Genomic DNA, 18,761 nt, shown 5'->3' with positions numbered 1-18,761 from the left:
TTTACGAAGCCCGATCAAATCACTGGATAATGATGGCCGACACCATTTGTAGATCAGTGCGCAAACAGGGCTGCCCAGATTCGGCTTTCTCATTGGTCCTTTGAGTGACGTCATGAAGCAGGTCAAATAAATGGACAAACCGGCTGTGGCGGGACATTCAAGTGTCATTGTGAGACAGAGCTGTGTTTTAAACAGTAATATTATTAATAAAAGATATGGATTGTTTAGATGTGGCTCGGATTTTGCCAAATTCACCACGAAGGGTGAGGGGACAAATACAGGTGAGTAAATAAATAGTTTTATAACAATTTAATGTGGCACGATTCAACTAGCTATTGTTCAGTACATTTATGATGTTCAGATTTGTTTAACTTAAAATGTTATAAAAGCAAAAATGCAGTTTTTACTTTTTCTCTTGTAAAGTTTGTAAAGTTTCATGTAACGTTAAAGTATTTGTGATGCAATCAGGATTGCTGTAAAGTTAAATCTTTGTCCTCTCTTTGTTCTCAGGTTATTTTTGGACCGATGTTTTCAGGAAAAAGGTGAGGATAAATAAATCATCTGATAGATCATATGTTATGATAGAAAAGTTAAATCTGAAGTTGTCAAATCCCTGTTTGGTTCAGCTGATGGCGCCAAATGCAGTTTGCGCGCAAAAGTCTCAATTACAATGCAGACAAATAACGTTACAACATAAAATATGTAACTTTCTATAATAGTAAATAATGTAAGAACAGATCTGGTAATTTAACCCTCCTAATCTGCTAAAAACGAATTACGTTAGTGTCTTGGAGAATAAAATGCTTCGTGTGTAAATGTTAATTCTCTTTATTTAGCAACCGTTTCCGCTCAATTACTTTAATGTTTTTCTATCCTGTTCCAAGTAATGTCAACTAATGTTAGTTCTGCTCAGTTAAATAACAAATAAGACGCATAAATATAAATGTTATTGTTGTGCAGGGTAGTGTCTGGGTGATCTAAGTTAACAATAGTCACATTGTTTTAGTTTGACGGTCCGTTTGAACACATTGTTAAGAAACACAGTAATATAAACATCCTCATGCAAGACATTTACTGTATGATATCAAACTGTGAGCTGAATTGTGTTTCTGTGTGTTTGCAGCACTGAACTGATGCGTCGCGTCAGACGCTTCCAGGTCGCGCAATATTCCTGTTTGCTCATTAAATACGCAAAAGACACGAGATACTCAGATTCGGGGATGGCCACACACGACCTGTAAGACTACACTTAACCCCACTTTACCATTAAATCATGTTTTAAAAAAGTGTTATTGTCTGATGGTTGTGTGGCATCTGTTGTAGGAGCATGATGGAGGCGGTGCCAGCGAACCGCCTGAGTGACGTCAGGACGCTGGCAATGCAGGCCTGCGTCATCGGCATCGATGAGGGCCAGTTTGTATGTTTATCATTTTTTATTAAAGATATTTTATAATATATCTTTATCTTATATGTTCAGTGGAAGCCCATTTCCACTACATGGAAAAAAAATGCTCTGGTAAATGGTAAGTCGAGTCATCATTATTAGATAATTAAGTCATTATGACTAATTTCAACCTTTTATCTCATCATTTCGATTTATCTTTTAATTATGAATTAAAAAATCATGCTCTGGTAAATCATAATAAAAGTCATAATTTCAACTTTTATTTCATAATTGTGATTTCTTTTTTTTAAAGAACACATCATGAAAATCTGACTTTTTCCATCTTTAAGTGCTATAATTGGGTCCCCAGTGCTTCTATCTACCTAGAAAATGTGAAAACTAACAACCCCAGTAACTTAGTTTTGGTAAACCATGCTTTGCAAGCATGTGAAAATAGCTCATTGAAATTTGGCTCCCCTTGTGATGTCAAAAGGAGATAATACCTCCACTTAATCTGCAGTATCCAACCACAGCACTGCCATTTAGTGCCGAGATCAACTCATTTGCATTTAAAAGGACACGCAAAACCAGGACATTCAATTTTAACACATTATAATAAATTATCTTTATGGTATTTTGACCTAGAACTTCACATACGTACTCTGGGGACAGCACAGATTTATTTGACATCTTAAAGCCTTGTGAAATGTCCCCTTTAAAGTCATAATTTTGAGTTTTGTGACTTTTATCTAATAATTTCGAACTTTTATCTCATAATTATGATTTACCAGAGCATGATTTTTTCCCCTGTGGTGGAAATTGCATCCATAAATGTTCTGTATATACAATAGCAATATTCACCTAATAAATAAAAAGTGGCTTTACATTATCTGGTTTTAGTTTCAGTCATGATGTTTTGTGTTCAAGCATTATATTTCATGTTTAGTTTTAATGGTTTAATAACTCCGCTGCTGTTGTTTCAGTTTTCAGACACAGTTGAGTTCTGTGAAGAGATGGCCAACATGGGCAAAACCATCATCGTAGCGGCTCTGGATGGAACTTTCCAGAGAAAGGTACCAACATTACTGAGTTTATCACCATGAACTTCTCAACATTGTGTTTTAAAACTGTCTCTTGAATTGCAGTAATGCATAGTTCACACAACACGTCAAATATTTATTCTTGTTTAAAGTAAACCTAGGCCACATTAATGTTAGGGTACATATTATTGAAGTGTGGCTAACAATAGCAAGATAACTTGGTAAGCATCAGGAGCCCTTTTCACACAGACATTACAGAAAATGCGTCTGGGATTTGTCAATGATTTTCTGGAATCTGTGCGTGCATTCACACACAGACATGACGTGTTCAAAGTCCTGTGGTTGGTAGGTTTTTTTTCTCTGCAGCATCTGAAGTTCGCTTTTTTATGATTTCTCTCTTGAGAAACCATGCATGTGCATTTATGTTTATGATAACATTATAAAGAAGTGTGTGAAACCCTAATTTTAAAAGCACACCCCTCACAGCATTGTTTCTGTCTCTGTTTATACACAACGCTTTCCGTAAATGTTATGGCAATGTTACTAGGTCCTCTTTATGTACTGTAAAAAAATCTGTAGAAATTACAGTATTACTGGCGACTAGCTGCCAGTAACTTACTGTAGATTTTACATTTATGTTATTTACTGGCAACAGTTTGTTAAAAGTTAAATTAACATAAAATATTTTCAGTCTTTATCTTTACAGTAAGTTACTGGCAACCAGCTGCATAATTACAGCAAATTTTTTTACAGCGTGAGAGTGATCACAGAACATTTGCAAGATGTGTTTGTGACTCTTTCCACTGAGATTATTGATGACCTTTGACCTCCTGTCTTTCTACAGCCATTTGGAAACATTCTGAATCTGGTTCCATTGGCTGAGAGTGTTGTCAAATTAAACGCCGTCTGCATGGAGTGCTATAAAGAAGCTGCGTATACCAAGAGACTTGGAGCAGAGAAAGAGGTACGAGAAGAAAAATCTTCGAGATAAATGATATACATGGACCTTGTTGACAATATACACGGAGCCAAAAAAGTTTGTTTCTGTATAAAGAAGTGAAATTCCCCCCTCGTGACATCTGTTGTTTTTGGTGGCATGTTTCTTTCACTTCCTCAGGTGGAGGTGATCGGCGGCGCTGATAAGTATCATGCCGTGTGTCGGCAGTGTTACGGCGGTCTCGTGGTCAATAAGGAGAACTGTGATCCTCAGAGAGAAGAGACGCCACCACACCTGACACAAAAACAGCTGGACCGAAGCGCTCCACGCAAACTCTTTACCTCACTTCATCTATGAAAATACTCATGGATACTGTAGTAAAAATATTAATGTTACTGTGAGCCGTATAGATGGAAATCATTATGGTGCACCTGGTTGTATATAATAACATCTTAGTTTTTAATGGGTCCAGCATTATGTCTGCATGTTTTTTTATTTCGAATGGTGATTGAAATAGGTTTGTTTTATTTCTGTGTTCATTTTAAATGATTTTAAACTATTTATATTAGTCTGACAAAACAACCAGCTGATGTTGTAAAACACTGCCAAGGAACACATTTGATGTGTTAGGATCAATGTACTTTTCAATAAACTTGTAAAGTTTTTGTTTGTTATGACAAATCCAGCATGTGCGTATGTACAATGGAAAAACATTTCTTCAGAAAGGTGACATGTGGATTAACATAGGATACAAAAACAGATTTAGTAAATTATAACCTAACATTACTGACCAGTCTTATCCTTTATATCCACTCATATTAGCTGTAAAATAACATTTCTCCATCTGGTATTTAGTCAGAATTGAATGATTTTTCACTTTTATTAGCCAGCAGACATCATCTCAATCAGTTTAAACAAACATAAAAACCATAACCTAAAAAGAACAAATGTGTAAAATCTAAAAAATTATTAATATTTAAACATTCATAAATTATGCCACTGTAAACAATAAGCCAAATGATAAATATCTGATCAGCTAAAGAGTTCATTAAAGTAAAAAATGACCCAGAATAAACAGATGTGTGACCCTGCCTGTAAAAGCACAGCTATTTTCTACATCAAATAGTCCTAAGTTACATAAAAAAATTAACATTTTGTGAAAATATACTTGTCAACATTTAAAGTGACTCAAAAACGTTCATCATAGACCACTTTTAGGAAAGGTTTTGATCCACTTCAAATGTTGACTAATGTATAATCTTAATGTCTTTTATATTGACTGAGTAAGATCGTGTCAAAAGCTTAAAATCATATTGAAATAAATAGTTAAAATCAAACTTGAATGCTCAAAATCTCAATATAATTAAATTTCACAGACAATGTCACATTTGAATGAAACAATGTAAATAGAAATGCACCGTTTTATTAGCCAAAAATTGGTATCGGTCTTATAGTTAAAAACAGCCGATAGTCATGACCGATATATCCTGTCAATCAAAACACAATAGGAAAATGCAATGAATTTGATCTCTGTGTATAGAAAATGTAAAGAAGCATCAGTAGTTTAATGTTCAATATTAATGGTCATTATATGAATGAATAACAGTCAGAAAATAAAATTTTTAGGCATTGGCTATCGGTATTGGTGGAAATGTTTCATATCAGTGCATCTCTAGATGTAAATATTTTGTTTGTTAAAGGTGCAGTATGTAGATTTTAGCGGGATCTAATGGTGAAATTGAGAATGGCAAACTAACAGCTCAGTCCACAGCTCACCCCTTCCTTTAAAAACTCACTCTATTGTAAGCTACCGGACAAATATATGGACAAAACTATAGGACAAACATGTCATCGTCCGAGACACCAATAAAACGTTCTGTAGAGCAGTTTGTCCACTTAGGGCTACCGTAGAAACATGACGGTGCCAAAATGGCGACTTCCATGTGAGGGGACCCAAGGTGTATGTAGATCGAAACGGCTCATTTTAAGGCAATAAAAACATAAGGTTTATTGTGTAAGATCTTTACATAACTAAAAAATATATTATATTGCATTTCTCTCAATAGATCCTCCTTAAATTTACACACTGGACCTTTAAGTGCTGCAAGTTTTTCAATGCAATGTTAAATGAGAGTTGTGCAGAAACAGAGTCATGAATTTTTAGAAAGCCGTCCCACAGATAACTTGATGTGGCTCAGTATTTCCACTGTAACTCATCCGTGTTACTATCACAAATGTTTTCCAGACAAACGAAACCTTCTGTAAAATACGACTGAAACGGATATGAAAGTTGCTCTGGTAATTTCACATAAACACACCGACCTCATTCACAACCAAAACTGCTTTTATTTCTCTCCATTTTCAGAAGCTGATAAGCCAAATCTGATAGCTGTAGCACATTTGTGAATCTCATACAGTGTTCTTCTGTGGTCGTTCATTAACTGGGTCATTGTCATGAACACAAAGTGTTCGTCTGTTTCTGTCCAACACACCACATTCCTACTGAAAACACAAAACATCGCTGTCATTTCAGCCAGGAAACACAAACATTGCACCGTCTGATCCGTAGACCCGTCAGTAGTTAGGCACTGAATTCTTCATTTTCAATCTCTTAAGTGCAAATCTGATTTCACATTTAGCAAAACTGTACAAGTATCTTTAGCAGTAAACACTACTATTGGCTGTCTGTTGAGGCTCCGCCTACATCATGTGTTACGTGACATGGATTTCCTGTTTTCCATTTCCTGTCAGTAGGTGGGTGGTTGATAGTTGCTCTGGCCGTCTGGTTCGTTGTTTGGTACGAAAGGCGGTTGCTGGAAGACGTCTTGACTGCTGTTTTGGAAGGATGGATACGTGGAGGGAGCGTATGTGGTCGGGTAGGGCGTGGATTGATCGGGGGACGGCTCGGGATAGTTCTGGGTCACGTCACTGACACCCTGACGATATCTCGCCAGAGCGAAATAAGTCAATGCACCCTAAAAAACAGACAAGGGGTGATTCAACAAGCTTAGACTTGGAAGAAAAAAATTATTTTGTGTCTAAGATCTCACACACCCCATGAGCCGATGGAGAAGAATGAGAAGGCGATGACGGCGTGAACCGCGTCCGTCGGGATGCCCTGTGTATCGACGGTCTTTGACCACTGATCTGCAGTCAGACAGAAACATACGAACCACAGAAACGTCCAGGAACCTGAAAAATACACAGTCACAGTGATGCCATTGATCAGCTAAACAACTCAATCTCTCAATTCACATACGCTCATTAAACTTCATGTATTAAATAAATGTTGAGTTTTACAGCGTCTGATCTTCTGACCTCCTAAAGCACATGAATACTGTACAAACAAACACGGGTCACGTCATGACTTTGTGTGCTTCTGTTCCACTTCCTCTTATTTGTGTATTTTGAAAATACCAAAATAAAACTAAACAACCCCTGGGAAAGTTTTGGAGATGTTTCGACCTGAGATTTGGGGAATTCCTAACGGCAAAAGAGACTTTTTGATTAAAAAAAACAAAGATATTAGATATAACAAAATTGTGCACTGTCTGCTACTACTATGAATAGAGGACAATGCAATGCTCAATATGGCCACTCTGGTGATGAAAATCTCGCCTTCTAGTTAAAACAACCAATCATCAATCGATAAAGACCTTGTCCACACACAAACAGGTATTTTCAAAACTGTACCTTTTTCTATGTGCATGGTTCCCATACTTTAGTTAACTTCAAATTCAAGGACCTTTCAAGAACTTTCAGGTCCAATACCCTCAAATTCAAGGACTAAATGTGGGGATACATTTCAAGTGAGAGCAAGGTTACATCGTGTTACCTTTAAAGATACATTGTTACAGTTCCCTTTTGAGGGAACTCGTGCTGCGTCACTGCGGTGACACTTTGGGGACGCCTCCAGTGGTAAGTGCGTCTTAATGTGTATATCAAATTCAACCAATGGTGAGGCTTAACGACAAAAACAGGGTGATGCAGGAGTCAGGAAGTATATCGCTTTCTGCTATATATAGCTATATCGCTACCGTTTGAAAATCGGTAGAAAATTAAGCAAGTTACGGTCATTTAAAAGTACATGCACCATTAAAACTCAATCCTATGAGTGAGCGAGCTGCCTGTGGTAAGATGGCCGCCAAATGCGGACGTTTCACTCAATTAGCCAGCAGCGTGGGCGAGACGCTTGTTGACCTGTGCGCATGTGCAGCAACTGAATCGACTTTGAATAAAGGTATTTTAGCTCAATTTCACCTTTTCAACTTTTAGTACAGTTGATGTTATTGTTGGTCAGAAATATTTTAATTGTGATTTGTCTTTCCCTATTTAAGTACTACAGATTTGAGTTTTTCATGACTGAAATAACTCCCCGAGAGCACTGCAAACATGGCCGCCTAGTGGTGCAACTTCCCAAAGGGACTTCTGTCTATGTCTGAATAGATCACAACAGGATAACATAAGATCCAAAAAAAGTTTTGACACACAGAAAACAGTCCAACCTGAAAATCCCAGATCAGCCATCACAACGTATTTTCTCTCCTGGGCGTTGCTCATCATAGGCAGTGCAGCGTCGGCCAATAAGAAAGCTGCACTCGCCATGAAGGCGATGACCCCGATGCCCACTCCGTAATGACAGACACCATCGCTCTTGTTGAAGACACACTTTGCGATCTGCTCAGTGGCGGAGTTCACGTAACCTTCAGCTGTTATTGAGGCAAATACCACGATGGCGAACACCTGTACACAGAGAAGAGAAACATCCATCAAACACAGTGAATAAATAACTTTACTAAAGTCTACAAAGTTTAAATACTACTGAATTTAGTATGTAGTTTACTAACCAACTAATTTTAAAAGAATTGTGTCGATACTTTACCCATCCTTAGGTCAACCCCCTTATTTTCGAACGCAGAAGTAAGTTATGTGACGTATTTCACTTTTTTGCATTTCAATAGCCGGCCGGTAGAAAACAGTGTTGTGGAAGAACGCATAAAACATGATTAAAAACAATTTTGGTAAATATTTACTACACCTGCAATGAATAAACCAGTGGGAAGATGAAATGAAACTGTCCCTCTGGTGTGATATTTTTTAAACTGCAATTTTAATTGTTTGAGTTTTTATGGCGACACATCAAGCTTCACGCCATCCGACAGTGAGCAGCATCTTTCTCATTTAACACATTGCAAGTTATTTGAACAAACCATAATAAACATATTAAACTATTACATTTATTCAGTATTGTTTTCATTTTATATATTATTACATCGCTTCTTACTCAATAGATGGAGACATGAGCTTATGAAATGATTTGCTTGCTTGTTTTAAAATTATTTGCTTTTTCATTTAAAACATATCAAAAGTACGTGCAAACACATTTGTGTTTACTATTATAAACATTAACTAATAACAGTAAGGTTTATGTTGTGTATATAATCTGTACTGTAAACTCATTTTTCTAATAATATATAGTAGCAGAATAAATAAACCAGCTAAATCAGCATATTTTTATCAGCATAATATTAGTTGTTTTTAAACAATAATTGTATTTATTGTTCACTGTCAGTTTATATGAAAGGTTTTTCTGGATGGATGTGTGGATAAAGATCATGGGTTCACGTGCGCCACATACACATTTGGCTCTTGTGCGTGTATTATGGTTAAAACAAATGTTTTGTAGAAATTTAATGCGATTGTTTTCAGACTCGACTACCATTAGCTTCAGTGGCTCACAGGAGTCTAACACAAAGGAGCTCAAAGATGGCGGCACCCACATTTATGTCATAAATAAGGTGGATATGACTTCTTTCAGCAAACACATTTGCAGTTATATTAAATCATTTCAGCTTTATAATGGGATTGGATCATTTCCAATTTTGAAAAGTCCAAAAACCGTATCCATCTATCCATACAATTATTAACCTTGGAGAACCCATGGGGTCAAATTTGGTTAATTGCTGCTACCCAAAATCTTCTTGGGTTCTCCAGGGTTAAATGTTTCTGAGGTGAAGCGATGTGGGTTTTTAAGGAAGTATTTATATTTCAAACCCATCACTTAACCTCAAAAGACACTTAATAATCGTATGGATGGATGGGCTTTATAAAGCCTTCAAAATTGGGCACCATCCAAGGCTAATCCTGAGTAAAATATGGGCTAATTTTAATTTTGGGGTGAATTATTCCTTTAACTATAACCAACAGTAAAATTGCTGTTCGCCACTAATAGTTAAGAAACAAGCCCACTTAATATACCATTAACAGCATACATGAATCCATTTGAGTTTCATGTTGTTAATGTGACAAATGAGTCTAGATTTAACTGATATCCGTATATAAAATCACACTTAATCATGAACAAAGTATAAATAGTTGAGATTAAATCAAGTGCAAGCATGCGAAGGCTTAAGAGACGAAGATGGAAACATTAAAAGAACACAAGAGGAAGAGGTGACAACCACAACTTTCTGCTGACGTGTTTCATGCAAATGTGTCCTACAGGAGATCATGCACCTGAAACTAACAGACAAATCCAACGTTAAAATCAACGTCAAATAAACTGATACGACAGTAAATGTGTGCCGGGGGTCGCAGGCCTCTCGTGTTACCAGCAGCCATCTGTCGGCTTTACATGTCAACACTGTAACTGAAGGGTGAAGACATTTTGTCCTCATGTGAATACAAACACACACTACTGATTTATACATCAATAACACTTGCACAACACTGACACAAACAACTTTATCATGTAGATTTAACAGCAGAGGTTTCATATAAACACAGCACATCAAGATCAACAAGACATGAATCATAAGTGTCAGTATTTATGCTTTCATTTCACTGTTTGTGGAAAGTCCCTTCAAGAATGAATAATATTTTTTAACTTTCCATTCATATTCAGCTTGTGCAACTTTAAAATTTGTATTGAAACCGCATGAGATTAACAATGTTTTATATCACATTATATTGTTGAATGCTTTATTCTGATTGGTTGAGTTCCACAGGTGTTGATTATTTTCCATAACCTCACACCTGACCTGTCAAATGTCTTAAAATAATCACCAGAGCACAATGTCTGTGGTAAGTGTGGTATAATAGGAATAATTGACTTCAGTCATTTGAATTATATTATAAAACATATTCACTCATCTCTATAACAGTTACTGTAAGGAGTAATTGACGACGGGCCATTGCATTATTTGAAAATAATGCACACCCAAGGTGGTTACTCGTCGTGGGTGTGCATTATTTTCAAATAATGCAATGGCCCGTCGTCAATTACTCCTTACAGTAACTGTTATAATATAGAGATGAGTGAATATGTTTTATAATATAAGACTAACTGGTTCAGTTTCATTAATTTACATAGACGACAGACAGACAGGCAGACAGCTTTGACTTCTGTCCTGGAAGTGACACTGAACTTTATTACCAGATATTCGCTTCTACACTTGAACAGTAACGACGTTAACTTTACTATAATAAAACCAAGAGAAAACTCTGTATAAACAGGTGTGGAAAACCACATTAAGTTATTTAAAGGTAACCGGTTTAACAAGCAAGACGTTTAAAAACAGCATTATAGCCGCAGCGAGTTTTAAAAGCGAATATTTGATCGGTTGATTGACACATGTCACTTACCCAGCTGAAGAATCGCGTGATAGTTTGAGGTTGTTTGATGAATTTAACGAGATCAAATCCCGATCCGGCCAGAGAAGCTCCGTAAACAGTGTTCGACTCCATCTGTGTGTGCATGTGCTTGTTACACAAAAACACACAAACGCACGACAGCTGAAAACACGACACGACACCCACACACAACACTGAGACTGTTTACCGAGAGAGGGGGGAGCGATGTCCGATTCCCTGAATAATGATTCATTTGAACCGATTCCTTATATTTGTTCGGTTAAACCGATTTGTATTTCGATTGAGTCTAAATTTTAGGTGAAAATCTGTGTAACTTAATCCAAAACATAAGTCATTTAATAAGTAGTGCACTGTAAAGGTAACTAAAATATTAATTTACAAAAATAATAAAACGTAGGCGTGCAGGTTGTAGTTTGAAATCAAGCGATGAATTTGAATTGGTTCATTTGAATGAACCGTCCAAAACCACTCCCTAAATGAATCGGACATCCCTACGCTGACAAATTAAAATCCACTACAAATATTGAAAATTGCAGATTTGTAATGCGAAGTGATGAAGATTAAATATACACAAATGAATAAATATACAGAAATAATTTAAACAGATTATCAAATACACTCAAAATGATTCTACTCAAACAAATTCACAGAATTGATATATTTGTTCATTTATTTAAGAATTAAAATTAAAGTTGTTAAAACGTTGTTTGTTTATAATTTTTCCTTCCTAAAACCACATGAATATCTACACACAAGCAAACACAAGAGACAAACACACACCCATGCTAAATTTGAATCTGGCTCATTGATTTGAATCTGACAGTAGACTCGTTGTTGACCGGTCACAGAGTGTTTGTCTATTGTCTCAGTTTGAATCAAATCTTTGTTTGAGCATGACATGAATACTGAATGAAAAAACTTAAAGACTTCATATTAATGAAAATTACTGATGGCTGTTAGCTCAGACAATTTCCATGCAAGATAAAAGTCATGTCTGGTTTAATATAATACATGTCATCTATCATATTAATTGACTAAATGACTTTAGTAGATTACAATCAATCATAGCTTACAATATTCGTATTTGTCTTCTATTCTGTGTGTATTTTGTAGCTCATAATTTGTTTTCTGTGTTTTCTTTGCTCATCTAAAGCAGCTTTGCATTAATGCAACATTGTGAAAAGTGATAAAAAAATTCAATTTAAATTGATCTGAATGATTTTGAAACAGCTTCTTCATACAGAACGGATTCATCTATAGACTGCTCGTCCTCCTGTCAAACAAAACAAAATGTTTTAAAACTTAATATTAATCCATTGTGAAGTTAATTCAATATGTTTGGTCATTCTGTATTAATGATGGATTAGAATTTTTGTATTAATTTCTGTAGAAATGAAAGTTAGAGTACCTCAGAGTCATACAATCTGTCAGTGTGAATGAGATCTTCTTCATAATCCATCATCATCTAAACACAAGAACAGAACAAATTACAAAAAACAACTATTTTTCCAAAACCTATAATGCTTAACTAGACAACATTATTAGATGTCATAGGTGCATCCTCAAAAACTATTAAAACATTATTAGCCAATGAGAAATGAATGTTAAGCTGCTTTTAAACTTAGACACCTAGGCAGCACATGAGGTTTATTTACAATCATCCTTACTAGATAATCATCTTCCTCATCTTCATCATTATCCTCCTCATCTTCATCTTTCTGTTTAGATGTGACTTTTGTTTCTCCATATCGTTTATGCAGCCTTCAAAAACAGAGAGTTCAGTATGATCCTACATCTTGTGTTACATTCATGCTCATGAATTTATACAACAAAAACAACTCACTGATATGTTATTGGATATCTTCTCCCTGAGGAGATAAATTTGACACATTTGAATGACACAGGTCATCTGCTGCCATAAAGTGATGAATTCATAACACATAACAAACAAAGACTATTTGCATTTTAATACTAATGCTTAATGTCAATGATAAACTCACGCAAGACTACTCCATAAATACAGCATGCAGTTACTGCAATAATAATTAGGATGAAACTGCTGAAAACCACCACCACCACTGAAGTAGAGACTCGGTTTAACACTGCAAAAGAAGATGAGGACAAATTCATGTTATGAAACAGAAATAAAACAGAACCGTTGTCTTCTGACTCATTCATTCATTCATTCATAAACATACAAACGAATGCTTTTGAAGTCAACGTGAGATGGAAATGGACCCATTTAACATTTATCTAAATACACATTAATGGTGTGTGCACAAAACGGTTTGACTTTCTTATCTTTTATCAAAATGTACTTGCAGGCCTCTAAAACAATTTATCTTATCTTCTGACACATAATTCATTTACTCATTTATTATCTGTTAGCTTTCCCCATAATCCTAATAACAGCTAAGCTATGATGTCACAGGCAGCACACTTTTAAGAGCCCTTTCAACTTTATATTGGATTTAGTGATCTTTAAAAAACATCCATCCATCATAAACAAATCTATGCAGATATAAAATTTCTTTTAAAAAGAACATATTATGAAAATCTGACTTTTTCCATGTTTAAGTGCTATAATTGGGTCCTCAGTGCTTCTTTCAACCTAGATAAAGTAATAAAGATCAATTTTGGTAAACCATTTTCTGCAAGCATGTGAAAAAATTGGTCACTGAAATTTGGCTCCCCTTGTGATGTCAGTAGGGGATCTTGTTACAATAATATCAAACCACAGCACTGCCATTTAGTGCAGAGAGAGAGCACAACTAAGTTTCAATTACACCATTATGGTGATCAGTGTTTGCATTTCAGCAGCTCATTTGCATTTTAAAGGACACACCCACAAAACGGCACAATTTTGCTCATATCTACAAAGTGGTAATTTTAACCGGCTATAATTAACTATCTATATGGTATTATGAGCTAAAACTTCACATACGTACTCTGGGGACACCAAATATTTATTTGACATCTTAAAAAGTGAAAATGTCCCCATTAAATGGAAAGCGATAGGTTTTCATAAGGAAACATTTATAGCCTATTTCAAACTTTCGAAACTATGGTTGTTTTGTTTTCATGAGAGTCTGATGCAACGGTACCAAAACCCATCAGAAGTCAGTTAATAACTTTATGGGTAAGTTTTTTAAGGATGGATGCAGTTTTTGGAGCTTTTTTTGGATGCCATTATAAGTCTGAAAAGAGCCAGAATATACTTAACATAACACCAACTGTGTTTGGCTGAAAGAAGAAACCATATACACATAGAATGGCTTGAGGGTACATTAAACATGAGATATATTTTTTGTCAGAATTCAGTTCAAATATCCAATCAAGTCCTATTATTAAAACAAATTAGGAAGTAAAATGGGTTGCCAGCACCATTTCATGTTGACTGTAAATGCAGGATTCAGATCGAGATTACCCTCTTTACTGATCAGCATCTTTGGACTGCTGACTCTGGTGCTGTTGTCAAATCTGTCTGAAGCTTCACAGTGATAGATACCAGAAGTTTCTGCTCCCACGTTCAGAACGAGATCACCCCGAACGACAGCATAAAAACGTCCTTTGTCCATCAGTCTGCTGTTATTCAGATACCAATCGTAATGTGGAAATGTTCCTCGCTCCACCTTACAGCGCAGCACCAGACCAAACACCTCAAAGTCACGTCCTATGTGTTTGAAGGGCGTCACCATCACAGCGCCCCCTACAGATTCTAAAACATACCAAACACTTTTATCTTGGTGTCATGATTTCCAATTCTTCAAGTAAATGATTTGTACTGTCATCTGAATTGTTTGATTGATCACAATATTGTGTGGGTGAGGCTTATGAATGTTGTTAAAGTCAGTGTTGAAAAAGTTTTTATTGTTGTTTATATGTCTATGTGGTGTTTTTAATATGCTTTAAAACAAAACATGTGTAAATCATTCAACACCATTACTGAGTATTTTCTCCATAAAACTTTAAAGCTTTCTATGTCACAAACACGCATCACATCAACACAGTTGAACAGTGTAGAAAAAAATGTGTGCTGCAAACGCACAACTCACGTATGCATTGTGAAACCATCAGCTATGTGTATTGAACCATAGATATGTATAAAGTCTAGATGTCTCGCCTGCCCTGCTCGCCAATTGAGTGGAACGTCCGCATTTGGAGGCCATCTTACACATTTGGCGGCAGCTCGCTTACTAGTAGCATTAAGCCTTAATGCTACATGTACTTTTAAATGCCACAATTTTCAAAAAGGTTTGGTTTGTTATAAACGTCAAAGATGTACCTATGACACTGCATACTTATAATAATTTTTTTTTTCATGAAACATGCTAAAGCATCCAGAATTATAGCCACGTTAATAACGTTTGTAAGAAACCAAACCCTTTGACAATTGGTAGAAAATTAAGCAAGTTATAGTCATTTAAAAGTACATGCATCACCAAAACACAATGCTACGAGTGAGCGAGCCGCCTGTGGTAAGATGGCCGCCAGGTGATGACGTTAGAGACTCCGCCGTAACACATCTACACTTTATACGTGTATTGAACTGCCGAATGCGGCATCTATGTACTTATAAATCTATGCTGGTGTGATTGAGTAGAGGCGGGGACTAATTTGCATATTCATAGAACTGCGTATACTTAATGAGGCAAGGGTGTAGAGTTAAATTCAATCTTTTTTAGGCCATGTCACAGGAAAAACTTTACTTATGCTCAAAGATAAGTTTTAAGGAATACAATTATTGACTAGAAGGGGAATTTAAATTTAACTACATACAGTACTTACCTACAGTCAGACTGATTGGTTCACTCAGCATCCAGTTGCCGTCGTTACTGGCGTTACATCGCACCCAGCCCATGTCTCGATTCAGCTCAATGGACACATTAAAATCAACCTGAAGTCCTTCTGTGGTTTTTGTGTTGATAACTTTTGTGTCATTAAACAGACTGAATGTTTTGGGTTGAGTTCCTTTATCAGACCGACATTTGACGATGATGAAGATGCCGACCCCAATCTTCATCACATCCATTGAGATTTCAGGCTTTGAGATGTATTCTAGAAAGAACCAACAAAATGATTAAATGTCATGTGATTAGTAACAGATTTGATTTTAATAAACAAGTACTCTGACCTTTGACCTGCACATAGACATCACTGCTGGAGTTAAAGACCATTTTGTCATTCACTTGGTTTGATGCGACACACTGATAATTGCCCGTGTGTTGGACAGAGAGAGACTGAATGGTCAGACTGGATCCTGTGTGAACTGATTTTCCATTTACCAGCCAATCATAAGAGACGTGTGTCCCTTTTGTGATGTTACAATAAAGGGTCAAACTCTGTCCTTCCCACAGATCATCAGTGGACGGATGAAACGTGATTGATGCTCCATCCACTGGAGCTGAAGGACACAACATATACATTTCCAAGAGGAAAAATCTCATTCATTATTGTTATGTATTTATGTTTTAAAAACTCATCTGGCTCAGATAATATAAATGTTTTATGCTTGTGTCACATTACTCACAAATGACTTTGAGTTCCAGGCTGTTACTGAATGTTTTTCCTATCAGTGTGTTGTTGTTTCCGCTGGCTTCACAGATGAGGTGACCATCATGGGCCATCGAAATAACCTGAGGAAATGTGGCATTTTCTCCAAAATTCACAGTGTGCTCACCGATGGCCTTATTCATGTTTCTCTCCAAATAAAGTGTGAGGAGGACGGACACATCTGGGGGTATCCAGAGCATTTCACAGACATAGTCCACAACTGAACCATTCAATGCGCGGGAAGGACCAGAAAGTTGAGGTTTCTCAAGTGTGTTGATATCAAAAGCACCTGTGGGAGAAAAATCCACAATCAACATCAAGGTAGCACAGAGAAGAAGTATCTATTCATTGAATGTTAAAACAGTAGCTACAGTATGAATGTGGATAGTATGAATGTATATGAATATTAATACATCACATGACATATGTCATCATAACAACAAGTTAGTTGTTAACCGGTATGACATTAAACCAGTGCAATTCAACCACAAAGGACAGCTGTTTAATTGATGTATTTGCATTGGAATAGAGCAGTGTTACTGCTTTTGAACAATTTTGAATTAAACAACATCTCTTTTTCTTCTTCTTTATTGGATAACTCCTCTATAGTAAAGGGTCCATCAAATTAACACTTCAGGATCTTGCCGGATGTATTAAGTCTTCCGGGTACTTTTCGCCTACTGTTTTTGTTATACTATGAATCCAGACATACTGCTTTTTGTCTACTTTATAGTATGGAAGTAGGTTATTTTGGATGCAGCCTAGTCAGATGTCAAAATGTCTTTGCATTATATGACAGAAAATTAAAGTAGACGTCACACAAGCTCACTTTTACAGCAAAACATTTTACAAAAATAAGTTTGTTAGTTGAAATGATAAGAAAATACAATACAGTGTATTTACAAAAAGTATTTATGAACTTTATGGTGGTCAAATATTGTCTAGATTTAATAATGTGATGATCTACACACATTAAAAATCATTATGGCAACAGTTGAGTTAGTTGTTAGAAAAGCTATATTCACATTTATCTACACACATATTGTTATCTAATGCAGTGACATTTAAATACATTTTATGTTTGAAGTATTTTTGGTCTCATACATATTTTGTAAATACACTTGAATATATCGCAGTATTTATTGTATTATATTATTGTAATTGTAGTTTTTTATGCAGTCCAAGATGACGGTAAACAATAGAAAGTTACCTGCCAGTGTAGACCAGACAGAAATACCTGCTGGGAAAAGATATACATCATTTAAAGCGTTCACAAATATCCACCAGTTATGCAGTAGACTTCTTTTTACCAATGAGAAATAAATGCATCACTTCCATCCTGACTGAAGATCTCCACAGGGTTTGATCAGGACATCCAGTGTGCAAAAAACTGAAGAGTGGAGTGAAATAATAACACAAAGATTGAAAACAGATATAATGCAATTCAAGAACGAATGTTTCTGTGACCTTCAGAAACAAACTTCTTTCTCTAAACACAGCTGATAGGCCCCACCCTAAACAGACTCCTAAAAATCAATATGTTAAAGACAGATAAGGCAAATTCATTGACAACAATGCCAACAACACAACTCCAGAAGTACTGGAGTATGTATCAAATTATAAGTTTATATATTGTGTTCATGTTGTGGCACCTGCAGTACATGTCATTGATGTGTATTATAACTTCAGTATGTTCTGCTCTTTGAGGAAAAACAGGTTGTGTTCTTTTGGCTTGCAGTTTAGAAACCTGATGAAACCCTCAGAGACCTCCAAAGCAAAAATGAGATTCACAGAGACCAATGAGACCCCAACTTGATGAAACCCCCCAAAACCCACAGAGACCCCATAAATCCCTCAGAGACCCTCAGACTAAATGAGATCCCAGAGACCCAATGAGAGCCCCAGCAACCTGATGAGTCCCTCAGACTGAATACGACTCCCAGAGACCCGATGAGACCCAGAGAACTGATGAGACCCTCAGACCTGATGAGTCCACCAGACACTGATGAGACCTCAAGAGACCTGATGAGACCCCCGGACTGAATAAGACTCTCAGAGACCTGATGAGAACCCTCAGAACTGATGAGACCCTCAGACCTGATGAGTCCACCAGACACTGATGAGACCTCAAGAGACCTGATGAGACCTCCAGACTAAATGAGACTCCCAGAGACATGATGAGACCCCCAGAACT

At 36.3% G+C, this 18,761-nt stretch overlaps 2 protein-coding genes across 4 annotated transcripts; one reads left to right on the top strand and one right to left on the bottom strand.

Annotated features, from left to right (window-relative positions):
* The first annotated feature begins 128 nt into the window (after positions 1–128).
* Positions 129–4,147, top strand: tk1 (thymidine kinase 1, soluble). Its single transcript, XM_055184132.2, has 7 exons — positions 129–281; positions 511–542; positions 1,124–1,237; positions 1,324–1,417; positions 2,368–2,457; positions 3,269–3,388; positions 3,542–4,147. The coding sequence occupies exons 1-7, from the start codon at positions 216–218 to the stop codon at positions 3,716–3,718; spliced, it is 693 nt and encodes a 230-aa protein (XP_055040107.1). The 5' UTR covers positions 129–215; the 3' UTR covers positions 3,719–4,147.
* Positions 4,148–5,687: 1,540 nt separating this feature from the next.
* On the bottom strand, positions 5,688–18,607 carry syngr2b (synaptogyrin 2b). 3 transcript variants are annotated; one of them, XM_055184117.2, is made up of 12 exons: positions 17,878–18,607; positions 17,778–17,804; positions 16,545–16,856; positions 16,149–16,418; positions 15,803–16,072; positions 14,442–14,732; positions 13,015–13,116; positions 12,858–12,882; positions 12,682–12,775; positions 12,423–12,479; positions 11,006–12,287; positions 7,890–8,104 (listed from the first exon to the last, which is right to left on the bottom strand). In XM_055184117.2, exons 1-11 carry the CDS (start codon positions 17,903–17,905, stop codon positions 12,216–12,218), a joined length of 1,548 nt encoding a protein of 515 aa, XP_055040092.2. In that variant the 5' UTR covers positions 17,906–18,607; the 3' UTR covers positions 7,890–8,104; positions 11,006–12,215. The 3 variants fall into 3 exon arrangements, with proteins under 3 accessions (XP_073732499.1, XP_055040092.2, XP_055040091.2); XM_055184116.2 differs by having other exon boundaries at positions 17,778–17,807; positions 17,878–18,605; XM_073876398.1 differs by lacking the exons at positions 12,423–12,479; positions 12,682–12,775; positions 12,858–12,882; ... (5 more) ...; positions 17,778–17,804; positions 17,878–18,607 and adding exons at positions 5,688–6,337; positions 6,418–6,553 and having other exon boundaries at positions 7,867–8,104; positions 11,006–11,194.
* Between the last annotated feature and the right edge of the window lie 154 nt (positions 18,608–18,761).

Source organism: Misgurnus anguillicaudatus, chromosome 14 (genome assembly GCF_027580225.2).
Source record: "Misgurnus anguillicaudatus chromosome 14, ASM2758022v2, whole genome shotgun sequence".
Classification (NCBI taxonomy): Eukaryota; Metazoa; Chordata; class Actinopteri; order Cypriniformes; family Cobitidae; genus Misgurnus; species Misgurnus anguillicaudatus.
The sequence above is the reverse complement of the archived record's forward strand: the minus strand, read 5'-3'. Positions and strand labels throughout refer to the sequence as shown.

What these genes read in the sequence shown, in the direction of transcription:
- tk1 (XM_055184132.2), top strand. Translation starts at nt 216, where the DNA reads ATGGATTGTTTAGATGTGGCTCGGATTTTGCCAAATTCACCACGAAGG. An exon ending in GCATCGATGAGGGCCAGTTT is followed by an intron (nt 1,418 to 2,367) that starts GTATGTTTATCA and finishes CTGTTGTTTCAG; the next exon opens with TTTTCAGACACAGTTGAGTT. An exon ending in ATGGAACTTTCCAGAGAAAG is followed by an intron (nt 2,458 to 3,268) that starts GTACCAACATTA and finishes GTCTTTCTACAG; the next exon opens with CCATTTGGAAACATTCTGAA.
- syngr2b (XM_055184116.2), bottom strand. Translation starts at nt 17,905, where the DNA reads ATGGAAGTGATGCATTTATTTCTCATTG. An exon ending in GATGCTGATCAGTAAAGAGG is followed by an intron (nt 13,117 to 14,441) that starts GTAATCTCGATC and finishes CTTCTTTTGCAG; the next exon opens with TGTTAAACCGAGTCTCTACT. An exon ending in TATTTATGGAGTAGTCTTGC is followed by an intron (nt 12,883 to 13,014) that starts GTGAGTTTATCA and finishes TTATCTCCTCAG; the next exon opens with GGAGAAGATATCCAATAACA.